Here is a 12,526-nt window from a genome sequence, read left to right on the forward strand (position 1 = left end):
CAGACATTTGTTTAATAAAAAAACAGCGTACTAGAAGATTTGCAAATAACGTTCTACTTATGGTATGTATAAGAGATACATAAATAATGCCCAAAAACCAGCACAAGCTATTTTAATTCATCTTTTAAAAATATAATCCTTTAATTAGAACAAGAGAAAAATGTGTAACACTGGTCATGTCATTGCTTAAAAACACTCCTGCAGGTCAGTTTAACAGATCACATTGAACTTGTTCTAAATTAGAGGATTATGAGGTAAAGAGTCAAATTTCGATCCAAAAGCTTTTAGATAAAGGGTATCCATTATCCCTAGTCATGGAAGACCATGAAAGGTATTCAACTGAAGATACACGTGCTAGGAAAAAGAGAGACTTGAATGAGATTGAATTTATTACTGCATTTAATTCTTAATTTTTTTTTCCAGAAAAACTGGTACCTTTAGCTTTTAAACCCCAGATTAGGCTCTTTTTTATGTAATATTGTGTACAGACGTGCTAGGACCCTCAAGAATATGTTGACACCTAGGAACATTTAGGCCATAGGGACATTCAAGGTTACTTTGACAAGAGGGTAGGCACATATAGATGCAAAAAAAGAAAAAAAAAACGGCGGGATTACCTCACGTGTCAGTTAATATTACACAGTCAATCCTCTTTTCAAAGCACCAGTGGGGATATTTTTGCCATTAACCAGTTCGTAACATGCTCTATGAACCATGTTGTGTATGGATTATGCCCCTTTAAGTTACAGTATGAGGGGCATACAAAAATGCACCTTATGCAACCGCATAAGGGGGGCACCACAGATTGATTGGAGAAGGTTCCCCAGACCATTCTGTTCCACGCCATTTTGCCCTTATAATAATAAAAGTATCTCAGCTTTACAATTTTTTGCTATTGAAAGTATGTCCCAACATCTTACTACTACTAAGAAATTTTTCAAATTATGTAAACAAAAAACCTACTGGATTCATAAACTTAACAATTTGCGTCCCCATGGATTAAATGAGGACACAGATATACATACAGATATATAATTATTTTATGAGTCATTCTAATATTTCTATATTATTGCCATTTTTTCTTTTATTTTTATTCTCTACTATTCTTCTATTCTAATATACCTATATATGATCCTGGACTCTCTTCAGAGTATAAACGGTTAATTTTATTCCTACATAACAGTGGCTATAATCAATTTAAATAAAACAATTCTCATGCTTTATTATCCCTTTTCGCAAGTCTGAATTTATATATAGTGTAGTATGTAATGGTCTGTGTTAATATGCTGCATCTGGTTCTAATATTGCAACTTACTATATTAGGAATGGAGTTGGAGTAATGTGAGGATCAGGTAGTATATTTACATTCCACATCCACCAACCCCCGCCCCTTAGGCAGTTGATAGATTAGACTGCTCTTTGTTCATTGTTTGGATTTGATAAAGAAGCTTTTGCTTTGAAACACATTATTCAAGACTCAAACTCAAGTCCCTCCAGCCACCATCCCGAGGACTGGGATAGCACGAAGGACACATCCGGCTCAACGGTGACATCACTTCCCAGTTCAGAGCATCTGCATCCTCAAAAGAGGCCATGTTTGTGATTGTCTTTACATCATTCCGGCACCTGAGTCTTGTGCCTGGAGGGTTTAGCCTTATTGTATCCAACTTATACATCCACAGCAATGCAGCCCAGAATCAGGAGGCATTATCACCATTTGGCAAGATCATGTTGGTTTTCTTGATGAATCACTCATGAGTATATTTAATACAATGGTGGCTATTAAGAATGGCATGACCAGTGTTACATTTTTATCTTGTTCTTATTAAAGTATCATATTTTTAACAGATGGATTAAACTAGCTTGGACTGGTCTTTGGGTATTATTCATCTCTTATACGTACCTAAGTAGAACATTTGCAAATCTTCTAGTGCGCTTTTTTCCTGTTTTTTATATTCCATACCTCTACTCCCAAGGGGACTATACAGCAGCATTGGAATAGTTTTGGCTCCATAGTGCAATCTAGCGCCTAGCCCGACTTTGTTTTCTAGACATTTGTATAAAAAACCCAAGGACACAAAAGGTTTCTCTTTGTGATGGAGGGGTCCATAATAAGAGATTAAATCATAATGACATGGTTTAACAAATCAGTCACTGCTAACAAATAATGGAGAGTTAGCTCAGGTAATTAGACTTAAAGTGGTTGTAAAGGTACCAGGTTTTTTACCTTAATGCATTCTCTACGTTAAGGTAAAAGAAAAAACTGTTAAGAGCAGCTCCCCTAAATACTCATCTGAGATTGATTTCGGTCTAGGACTGTGCACATATGCAGCTGCTCCCCTCTCGGCTCTTACAGGATTGGCTGAGAGCAGTGGGAACCATTGGAAACTTTAATGAAATTTTAAAGTGAGGAGTCTGTCCGTGCCTTTTTGGTTGTATGCTTGTTAAGGTGCATTACTAGGAGTGCCTAAAGTAGGTGGAGAGCACCTTGCCATAAATTCCCTTTCAAAGAGAAAAATCTCATGTCAGGAGGAGCCTATTCTTTCATAGGTTTCTAGTCCTCAGAAGAATGTTTAAATACAGAGCATATTGGTATGGTCTTTGCACCCAAAAGAGCCCCATAGGCCCTAGGCCTAAAGCAGTATGCGGATCCTTCAAATGGATGGTAGTATTTACCAATCAGGTCAGGAAGAAAAACTAGTGAATCCGAGTCATATGGAATTAGCAAAAATTAAACAGAGGATTCGGAATAAAAGATGGCAAAAGGGGCTTAGAGCACACTTTCAGATGATGCCCCAGTAGAGTGAGAGTCAGGCTCTGCAAGCAGATTGCTCTATTAACGCTGCACAAACGCCAAAGTAGGCATAAGGGGTCTTGGGAATACAGGTGGTCTTGGCCTCACCTGAGGGAGGTGTAGAAGACTCGAATGAGGACAACCCTATATATATTAGGGGTCCGGGGATCTAACAGGTGTCCCAGGGGGTAACAGGTGTTTGTTCCTTCTTGGGATACCAAAAAATTTCCCCTAGAAGTAGTAAAAGAAAATGGACTGAGGCCACTCATTGCTGTGGGACGATCTACTGAGCATGTTGAGCTGCATAACAGAAAAAAAGGGCTGAGGCAAAGCCTTGCATACTCACAAACCCAGGCAGCTGCTGCTAAGAACAGTCACTGTAAGAGGGCAGTGGAACGAGACTAGATGGTCCCGTAGGTTCTTAAAAAGCAGGAACAGCATTAAATTGAATGATGGGAAAAAGCAGTTTGCTGAACACTACACCTAACAAAGCCAGTGCTAGAGACCCTCGGGCTTAACCCTTTCCACAAATGTACAACAGTAAGGCAGCTGCCAGCCTTCAGCCCAACCACACCAGAGACTGGAAAGAGATATGAAAAGCATGCAGATGCAGAGCACAGTGCCTGAACACCACATTTCAGGCTAGCCATGCAATCTTTCAGTCAAGCGAAGTACACTTAGGGACTCCAAAGAAACTGCTGATTATACACTGAGCTAAGAAAAAGGCATCCAACCTCCTCGAACACTCCTAGAACACTACCAAAAAACTGAAGCATGATGGTTAGAGGCAGAGTTATGCAGGGGATGGCTTAAAGTGATTGTAAACCCTCACCTTGTAAGAGAACTCACTCTGTTAAAAAAAAAAAAAAGGCAAAACAAGCTGTGGAATAACGTCCTTTACAGTCTCCAACTTACAAGCCGACCTCAATGCACTGTTTAATTGGGCAACTATGTGGCAAGTGAGGTTTAATGTTGATAAATGTAAGGTTATGCACTTGAGGGCTAAGAATATGCATGCCTCATACATACTAGGGGGGGTACAACTGGGGGAATCAATGGTGGAGAAGGATCTGGGGGTTCTGGTAGATCATAAGCTTAATAATGGAATGCAATGCCAAGCTGCAGTTTCTAAAGCAAGCAAAATCCTCTCTTGTATTAAAACAGGTATAGACTCCAGAGAGATAAATATTCTACCCCTGTACAAATCATTGGAAAAACCTCATCTGGAATATGCAGTTCAATTTTGAGCACCAATTCACAAAAAGAACATTGGGGACCTGGAGAAAGTGCAGAGAAGGGAAAACAAACTGATAAGAGGCATGGAGGAGCTCAGCTATGAGGAAAGATTAGAGGAGCTGAATTTATTCTTTCTTGAGAAAAGGAAATTAAGGGGGATATGATCAACATGTATAAATACATCAGTGGTTCATATAGTGAACTCGGTGTAGAGCTATTCACCCTGAGGTCATCACAAAGGACAAGGGGGCACTCTTTACGTCTGGAGGAAAAAAAATTTAATCTCCAAACACAGAAAGGTTTCTTCACATGTGAGCTGTGAAAATGTGGAATAGACTCCCTCAAGAGTTGGTTCTGGCCAGCTCAGTGGATTGCTTTAAAAAAGGCCTGGATTCTTTCTTGGATACACATAATGTAACTGGACACTAACATTTATAGGTAAAGTTGATCCAGGTAATATCCGATTGCCTCTCGGGGGATCAGGAAGGAATTTTTTCCCCTGCAGGAGCAAATTGGATCATGCTTTGCTGGGTTCTTGCCTTCCTCTGGGTCAACTGTGGGTGTAGGATTAGGTTATTGTTTTGTTGAACTGGATGGACTTTTGTCTTTTTTCAGCCAGACTATGTAACATTTGTGTATAGATTAAAAAAAAAAAATTGTAAATTTTTTTTTTTTTACCCTTTATGTTGTCACATACCCTCTGTTCACAGTTGCATAAAAGCTAAGGGAGCAGAAAACAGGAGCAGACTGATATTCCCAGTGAATGGCTGTGCAGGGGGGAATGACAGGACAATTATGATCATTGGAGGAGAGCAGGCTGAGTTTTAGTACAGCCAGAAAATTCATCACACTGTGCTCTCATGCATAGTGTGGTCAGTTTTTAATAGATAAGCAGATGGACTGGCAGAAACACCAGGGATTTCCCAAAAAGGAAGCAACACATAGAACAGGATATGTTTTCATACAAGTACATGGTACAGCATGCACATATCAGGAATATGAAATGTTTGGTTTACATTTGCTTTAATGATTTTGTTTGTCAGTGTCTTGACCTCCTGTGGGCAGTAGTATAACCTGTTTAAAGTGTATCTACGGTCAAAAATTAAAATCATATTACATTTCCACACCGAATTTCAATTTTTTTTTCTAGCTTCTTCCAATTAAATTGGATTCTTGGATTCTATAACACGCATTCACTATACCCTGTGAGAAAGCACTGCTAATTCACACATTTCACAAAGTCTATCTTCTTAACTACAGAGGTGCTGAAAGGAGGAGATTCAGAGACCAATACATGAATCATTGCTTGTAGGCAAGGGACCATGGGACATGTAGTCCTTAGAAACTGAAGATAAATCAAAGGAATGAGCAGAGGAGAAGCTAAAATGCATGCAGAGAATCCAAGAAGTTGGCTAAGAACATGACAAACAGGCAGTTAAAAAGGTGTATTTTGAAAGTGTATACTGTGACTACAGATCTCCTTTAAGAATTTCTGAAGTCCTGTGTCCCTCAATGGACAAAAAAGAATATCCTGTTTCTAGAGCTCAGTAGCTCAAGGTGAAATTCGCAAGCACAAAACACGAGTCGCAGCTGGGAATGACCCCCCTTTCAAACTAAACTCCTCCTGCTCTCCTCATCTTGTATTACTATTTTGAAACATTTACAATTCATTAGAACATCTCTCATTCTATCTAATGGCTGGTAAACGCACTGAGAATATCGGATGAATTAGTTTTTTTGCATGATATCGAAAATGAATAGGTTACTACATAGTTACATAGTTAGTCTGGCTAAAAAAAAAAAATACAAAAGTCCATCCAGTTCAACCATTAAAAAAAAAAAAAAAAAAGTTATAATTCTAATTCTATACCCACAGTTGATCCAGAAGGCGGCAAAAAAAAAAAAAACCCAGCAAAGCATGATCCAATTTGCTCCTGCAGGGAAAAAAAATCCTTCCTGATCCCTCGAGAGGCAATCGGATATTCCCTGGATCAACTTTACCTGTAAATGTTAGTATTCAGTTATATTCTGTGTATCCAAGAAAGAATCCAGGCCTTTTTTTTTTTTTTAAAGCAATCCACTGAGCTGGCCAGAACCAACTCTTGAGTGAGTCTATTCCACATTTTTACAGCTCTCACTGTGAAGAAACCTTTCCATGTTTGGAGATTACATTTCTTTTCCTCCAGACGTAAAGAGTGCCCCCTTGTCCTCTGTGGTCACCTCAGGTGCAATGCTTTACAGGCACCTGCAGACAAAAATAATAAATGCACATTTTATACCTGCAAAACAATGTGCATTTAATATTTTTTACTAAAAGGTGAACTTATCCTATATTGGATACTGTTGTGAAGAATGCGTGAGAGGCTTATACACTTTGTCTGGATTTGGCCAGTCCTTGAACAGAAGCTCCTGTATGGGAACAGATCACATACTGGTGACCTCAGATCCAAGGTGGACACAGCTTTAGCTTCAAACAGGAGGGTACCTTGTCTACCAGGTTTCACAGCGAACTGATACAGTAGCTGTTCACAGACTCACATCAGGTTCAGGACAGGATTAGCTCAGGATCTTATCCTGTTCACACATATGCAGTTTAGGAACAGTTCCCATAGAAGTCAATAGCTTGTAATCTGCACCTAAACCTGAAGCCACTGCTCAGAAATCGGACATGACTGTTTTTAAAACTACACTGAATCCAAACCGGACATATGTGAACAGGCACCATAGGAAACAATGGTATTTCACATGTCGAAGATTGGATGTGGTTCAAACCGCATCCAATAAGCATATATGTGAATGGGCACTAAAGGTTTCTTTCAGCTGCAGCACAAAAACATGTTACGTCTGCATACAGGTGTAACATGTTAGGAAAAGTAAACTTATCCTTTATTCAGTGCACGCAGAATTGCTCCAGAGCCTCCTAAAGAAGCTGGGACAATGAGGAATAGGCTGATTGCACACCAAAATATGCCCAAGTGGTTGTGTCAAAATCTCATGTGGATAGTGGTGCATGCTATGTTAATAGCTGCAAAAAAAAACTGTATAAAAGTGGCATACGTTATACTATGGATACAACTATTTAAAACTGTCACAGCCTTCCACCACTGTTCCCACCCAAGGCACTTCCCGCCATCCAGGGACTACCCCAAGGTGGGAGTACTGGGAAGAGAGAGGGGTTCAGGGGTATCCCACAGGGGAAGAGGGCAAAGATGACAGATTGTCCAGTGTCCTCATCTGAAGGAGCAGTATGTGACCTATTGTTAAAACTTGAAAGGAGCCTGTGTCCTGCCTAAGAAACAGGGTTTAAAATGTTGCCCACCCCACATCTTCCTTATATGTTGCATACTGTTGGTTACAATCTCAGTTTAGAATACTTTTTACTTTTCTTTTGTGTAATCACACAGTTCTGGCTCCCCTGCATCAGGGAGCCATTGGTGAAAAAGAAAGCCGACAACTGACAAAGCATTGAAAGACCGCTGCGCCCCCCCCCCCAAAAATAAAAAAATAAAACAGAACACTGTGTGTGTGTCCCAACGGGGTGAAGCATGCATATAAAGCAGGGGGACGTAACAATTTTAAACCCTACTTTAACCTTTCCTACTACTTAAAAAATTTAAAGTGATCATGCACCACTGTCAAGCTTTTTTTTTTTTGTGCTAGGCAAAACATTACCACTGCAAACCCCACTTATCCTCTACACAAAGTTACATCTTATTGCTACTGCTTGTACAGTATATTCAAAAAGACTGGTGGTCAGATAAAGTCCCCCTAGAGCAGTGTTTCTCAATTCCAGTCCTCATGGACCCCCAACAGGTCATGTTTTCAGGATTTCCATTATTTTGCACAGGTGATTTGATCAGTTTCACTGCCTTAGTAATTACCACAGCTGTTTCATCTGAGGGAAATCCTGAAAACATGACCTGTTGGGGGTCCATGAGGACTGGAGTTGAGAAACACTGCCCTAGAGTCAGAAACCTGTGAAATAAGCATCCTATTATTGATTTAAAAAAAGGTGCTTAGGAACCCAATCATGCTGCTAAACAGAATACACACAATAGCTTTCTTCATTTAACTATTTTTACTATTTGGATAGTACAGAAAGAGTGTGCACGTTTATGGACTATACTGTCACGGGTACATTTTAGATGATCTTTTAAAGTGAACCAGTGGCCAGGCCTTTGGCATTAAAGTATACACATTTCTGTTAAAAAAAAACACAACAAAAGAAACAAAAAAAAACAAAAAAAACACGTTACATTTGCTTTAAAACAAGCTTTTACTGTTTTACTGACCTGTAGCTGCAGGCACACGGAAGCAAATCACCCTCAAAGTTCACAACAGAAGCACTGAATTAGTTTCACTGCAACTCAGCTCACCATGCTCCTCCATTCCAACAGTGATGCAGCAGCTTTAAGCAGAGAGCAGGTGCTCTTGGAGAGGGGGAGCAAGGTAAGCTGAGCTGCTGAGACTTCAGTACTTCTGATATGAATACTGAGGATAAATTCCTAAATATTTTGTTACTAAACATTTAACACATACATGTTACCTACCCACTTTGAAAAAGATTCTGGATTTTGTTAAAGGGAAAAAAAAAGCATGTAAAATACAAACCTTGGTCCTGAGTTACTTCTGGTCTAGTCCATCCCTGCTGGGATCCAGTGGAGCTTTTTCCTCTTTTTGAATAATAATTCTGAACATCAGCAGGTAGGGTTTTTCTAACAGCCCAACTTGATGCAGAAGTCCACCCTGATCGATCAACAGGTGGCTCAAATATTTCCTCATATTTCGGTTTATAGTTTTTGTGTTCTTGCACCCTAGTAGACTCTTGCCCTAAAGCATTTGAATTTCCTGAGTAGGGCTGTCTATTGTTCCAAGAGTTCTCATTTTGGTCTCCATAATTAAAACCGCCTCTGAAACCGCCTCTGCCACGGCCACCATGGCCCCTGGGTGAATTCCAGTCCATGTTCACATTTCTGTTCCACGAATCACCTGAATTATACTGGTTATCGTCCCAATGACAGCCTCTAGGAGAACTTCTTCCTCTGCTCCCTCCTCTACCTCGACTATCCCCCCTACCTCGGTGGTCTCCCCTTCCTCTAAAATCACCTCTTCCTCTGTAATCTCCTCTTCCCCTAATTTCTCCCCTTCCTCTGCCCCTATTGTCTCCCCACCCTCTCCTATCGCCTCTCATCCAGCCATCTCCCCTGCCTCTGCTGTCAAAAGATTTAATCTTTTCTGACATCCAATCTGGGTGGTCAATTTTAATTTCTGTATATTGCTCAGATGAATCTCTTGAGTCATATTTATCACTTCTAAAATGTTCATTTGGTTTTTCATGCTCATTCCTTCTGTATCTATCATTTCCCCTAGGACTTTTCCAATTGTCATTTAATCGTCTTTCTCTCCAAGAAGGAGAGTCCTTTTCACTTCTCTCAGCTGTATTACTTCTATTTCGATTTCTAGTTCGCGACCCTGACCTTGAGCGAGACCGACTTTTAGATCTAGACTGCCTCCTATGGCGTCTGTCTCGACTTCTGCCTTTCCACTGCTCGCTATGATTCCGTTCTCTATCCTTACTACGTGATCTAGACTTGCGTTTAACAGGAGAGTCTCTATTTTTAGAACGTGATCGAGAACGTGATTTTTGCCTCTCTTTAACTTCACTCTTAGTAGGAGACCATGTTGTTGATGGAGAGTGGAACCTAGATTTTCGTGGACGCACTTCTTTTTTCTGTGTGTCTTCACCCAGTGGCACTGACCGTTTTTCAGTGGATTCAAGTTCTTCTGTTTTTGTTGCAACAGAAGAACCAGGTTCAGCTACAATTGCTTCAGTCAATTTTGTGGGTTGTTCAGATTCACGATCACTACAGACTGAATCGCATTCCATAGCTACAGATTCAGTATTGTCTTCACCATAAGCTACCTGTTCTTTACCGCTAAAATCTGATTTCCTTCCATTATCAGCATCATCAGACATTTTGCCACCAGCCACAGCACTAGAATCATCAGGACTGCTTTCAGCTTTGTCACCAACTAAAGGTACATTTTGTAAGTCATCGTTGCATAATCTATCTTGAACTTCACTGACATTACACAACTCCTCAGCTGTAGACTGTTCAGCTAGCGGTGTTCGATTTGCAGAAATGTCAGTGTTGCTCCCGTGCTCTGAATCACCAGGTACACTTGTTTCAGGGTCTGTCAGCTTGGGTTCCTGCAAGCTATTTTCCACTCCATTAACTTTATCACCTAAACCATCATCACTTACAAAAGAACTATCCTGCAGAGGAGATTCCACATTTAGCACTTTAGGAAGGTCTGAAGTTTCAGATGGGTCCTCTTTAAAAGAATGAGAGGAACTAAGTGACTGCTCCAAGTCAAACTGCTTTTCAGGATCAGCTGCTAGCAAACTTGTAGATTCTTCATTCTTAGAGGATTCTTTCTGATTTTCTAAATCTGGCAAATGTTCAGTTTTTGACTGGGAGAATTTGCTTGCCTGGTTTTCATTCAAGCTTTCAGATGACTGCACACCTTTGTGATCAATGTCCGAGTAGTCTTCCTCCATACAATCGGGAATATCTTCTGATGGTGTTGAAGGAAAAGTGTTTCTTTCATCACCCACCAACTCATTTTCAGACTCCGAAGATTCGGGTTCCTTGTGAAAGCAGACATTATCAGTATACTTAACAGAAGGTTGAGATCCCTGACATTCTCCTTCATTTACTTGCAGATTCTCTGCCTGCAAAGAATGCCTCACTTCAGTGCTTAGGTGCTGTGTAGATTCTACTACATCTGGGTCTAATTCACTTCCAAACACGGACTCTGGCTGACTTTCTCCTAATGCAGTCTGACCATTTGTAAATACTGGAGAAGGTGGTGAATTCTCTTTATCAAGTGGATGTTCATTATGCTGTTCTGGAGAAGCACATGTCTCTTTATCAAAGCTTTTTACGTTTTGCATAGGTGATGAATCAGGTGTGTGTTTTTCTGCAGACTGGTCCATAGGGGACAAAACAGAGGAATGATCTTCTACTGGCTGGTATACCTTTTCAGAACTGCTTGCAGGAGACCTAGTTACTTCAAACTGTGTTGTGTCAGACAAATCTGGCATCTTCAACTTTTTTTCATCTTGTTCCGATTCACTTTCAGAATCACCTTTACTTTCACCAGCTTCTTGCTGAGTTTGTGTTGCTGACCTGAGTCGCTTTCTTGTTTGAGGAGCTTTTTTGGGTGCTCTCTTTCTTTGTTTTGCAGGTGGTTTATTTGAATGATCAGTTGACAGTGTGTTTGTGGAAGAGCTATTACAGCCAGGTGCATCGTTATCAGAGTTGCTGGATTTTGGTGAGCTTTGAAGTTGGCTGACATCAGGTTTGCTGTTTCTTGCTGAGCGTCTTCTAGTACTGGACTGCACACTTTTTTTTCTTGCTCCTTTATTACTAGAAGCGGCTTGTTTTTTCTCTGTTCCTTCTTGAGCACAAGAGTGAACACATGTTCTCTTGGAAAAACCTGTTTGTTTTTTTTTTTTTAAAACAAAAAAGAAAAAATGTCAACTGCTATAAAAAGAATACAAAATGTTACTTTTTTCCTATTTTATCAACACATTAATTCAAACCAACTATACAATTCACACTGCTTTCACACTGATACACCTTTGGTGCATTCTTCAGTTAAAAAAAAAAAAAAAAGCAGAAGAAAGTGGAATCCCTTTAAATTCTATGTATCTTTTCACACTGGTCCGTTGTGCTTAAGTTGTGGTTTAAAAAAAAATCCTGCACCAAAAATGCATCTCTCCATTGAAATGAATGAAAACCACATGAAAAATGAAACGCACCTGTGGGAAGTTCTCAAGCCCCAGTTTACAGAATCACATGACAAGGGAAACAATATATTCAATGGTGCCGTTCTAATCAACTCAGCACAGTGCAACTTTGGACAAGGTTCCTGGTAGACTTCAGTGTGATTTCAGTCCACAGACTTCTGTTATCACATCAGCATAGATAACTGATAGGCTTAAACCCTCACCTCTACTCCCTAGCCATCCCTTATCCATGGATTTTTATACAGCTGCAATTTTAGAGCCTTCCATCGCTCAAAAGAAAGGAAGGATGGATCGCTCGATCAAAGGAAGGAAGGAAGGATCGCTCAATCAAAGGAAGGATGGGTCGCTCGATCAAAGGAAGGAAGGAAGGACAGGTCGCTCGATCAAAGGAAGGAAGGAAGGACGAGTCGCTCGGTCAAAGGAAGGAAGGAAGGACGAGTCGCTCGGTCAAAGGAAGGAAGGATGGATCGCTCGATCAAAGGAAGGATGGATCGCTCGATCAAAGGAAGGAAGGAAGGTTGGATCGTTCGATCAAAGGAAGGAAGGAAGGAAGGAAGGATGGCTCGATCAATCAAAGGAAGGAAGGATGGCTCGATCAATCAAAGGAAGGAAGGATGGCTCGATCAAAAGAAGGAAGGAAGGAAGGATGGCTCAAAGGAAGGAAGGAGGGCTTGATCAAA

The 12,526-nt window shown here is 40.4% G+C and overlaps 1 protein-coding gene across 1 annotated transcript in view; it reads right to left on the minus strand.

The window, feature by feature from the left end:
* Positions 1 to 12,526, minus strand: part of SCAF11 (SR-related CTD associated factor 11) — a 156,771-nt gene that overhangs the window by 32,907 nt on the left and 111,338 nt on the right. The window contains exon 11 of the mRNA XM_089674014.1: positions 8,642 to 11,533. Coding sequence (XP_089530140.1) covers positions 8,642 to 11,533 — 2,892 coding nt within the window. The remainder of the gene's footprint in view (positions 1 to 8,641; positions 11,534 to 12,526) is intronic.

This window comes from Staurois parvus, unplaced genomic scaffold, assembly GCF_062004578.1.
Source record: "Staurois parvus isolate SC_StPar_1 unplaced genomic scaffold, SC_StPar_1.0 ptg000147l, whole genome shotgun sequence".
Lineage (NCBI taxonomy): Eukaryota > Metazoa > Chordata > Amphibia > Anura > Ranidae > Staurois > Staurois parvus.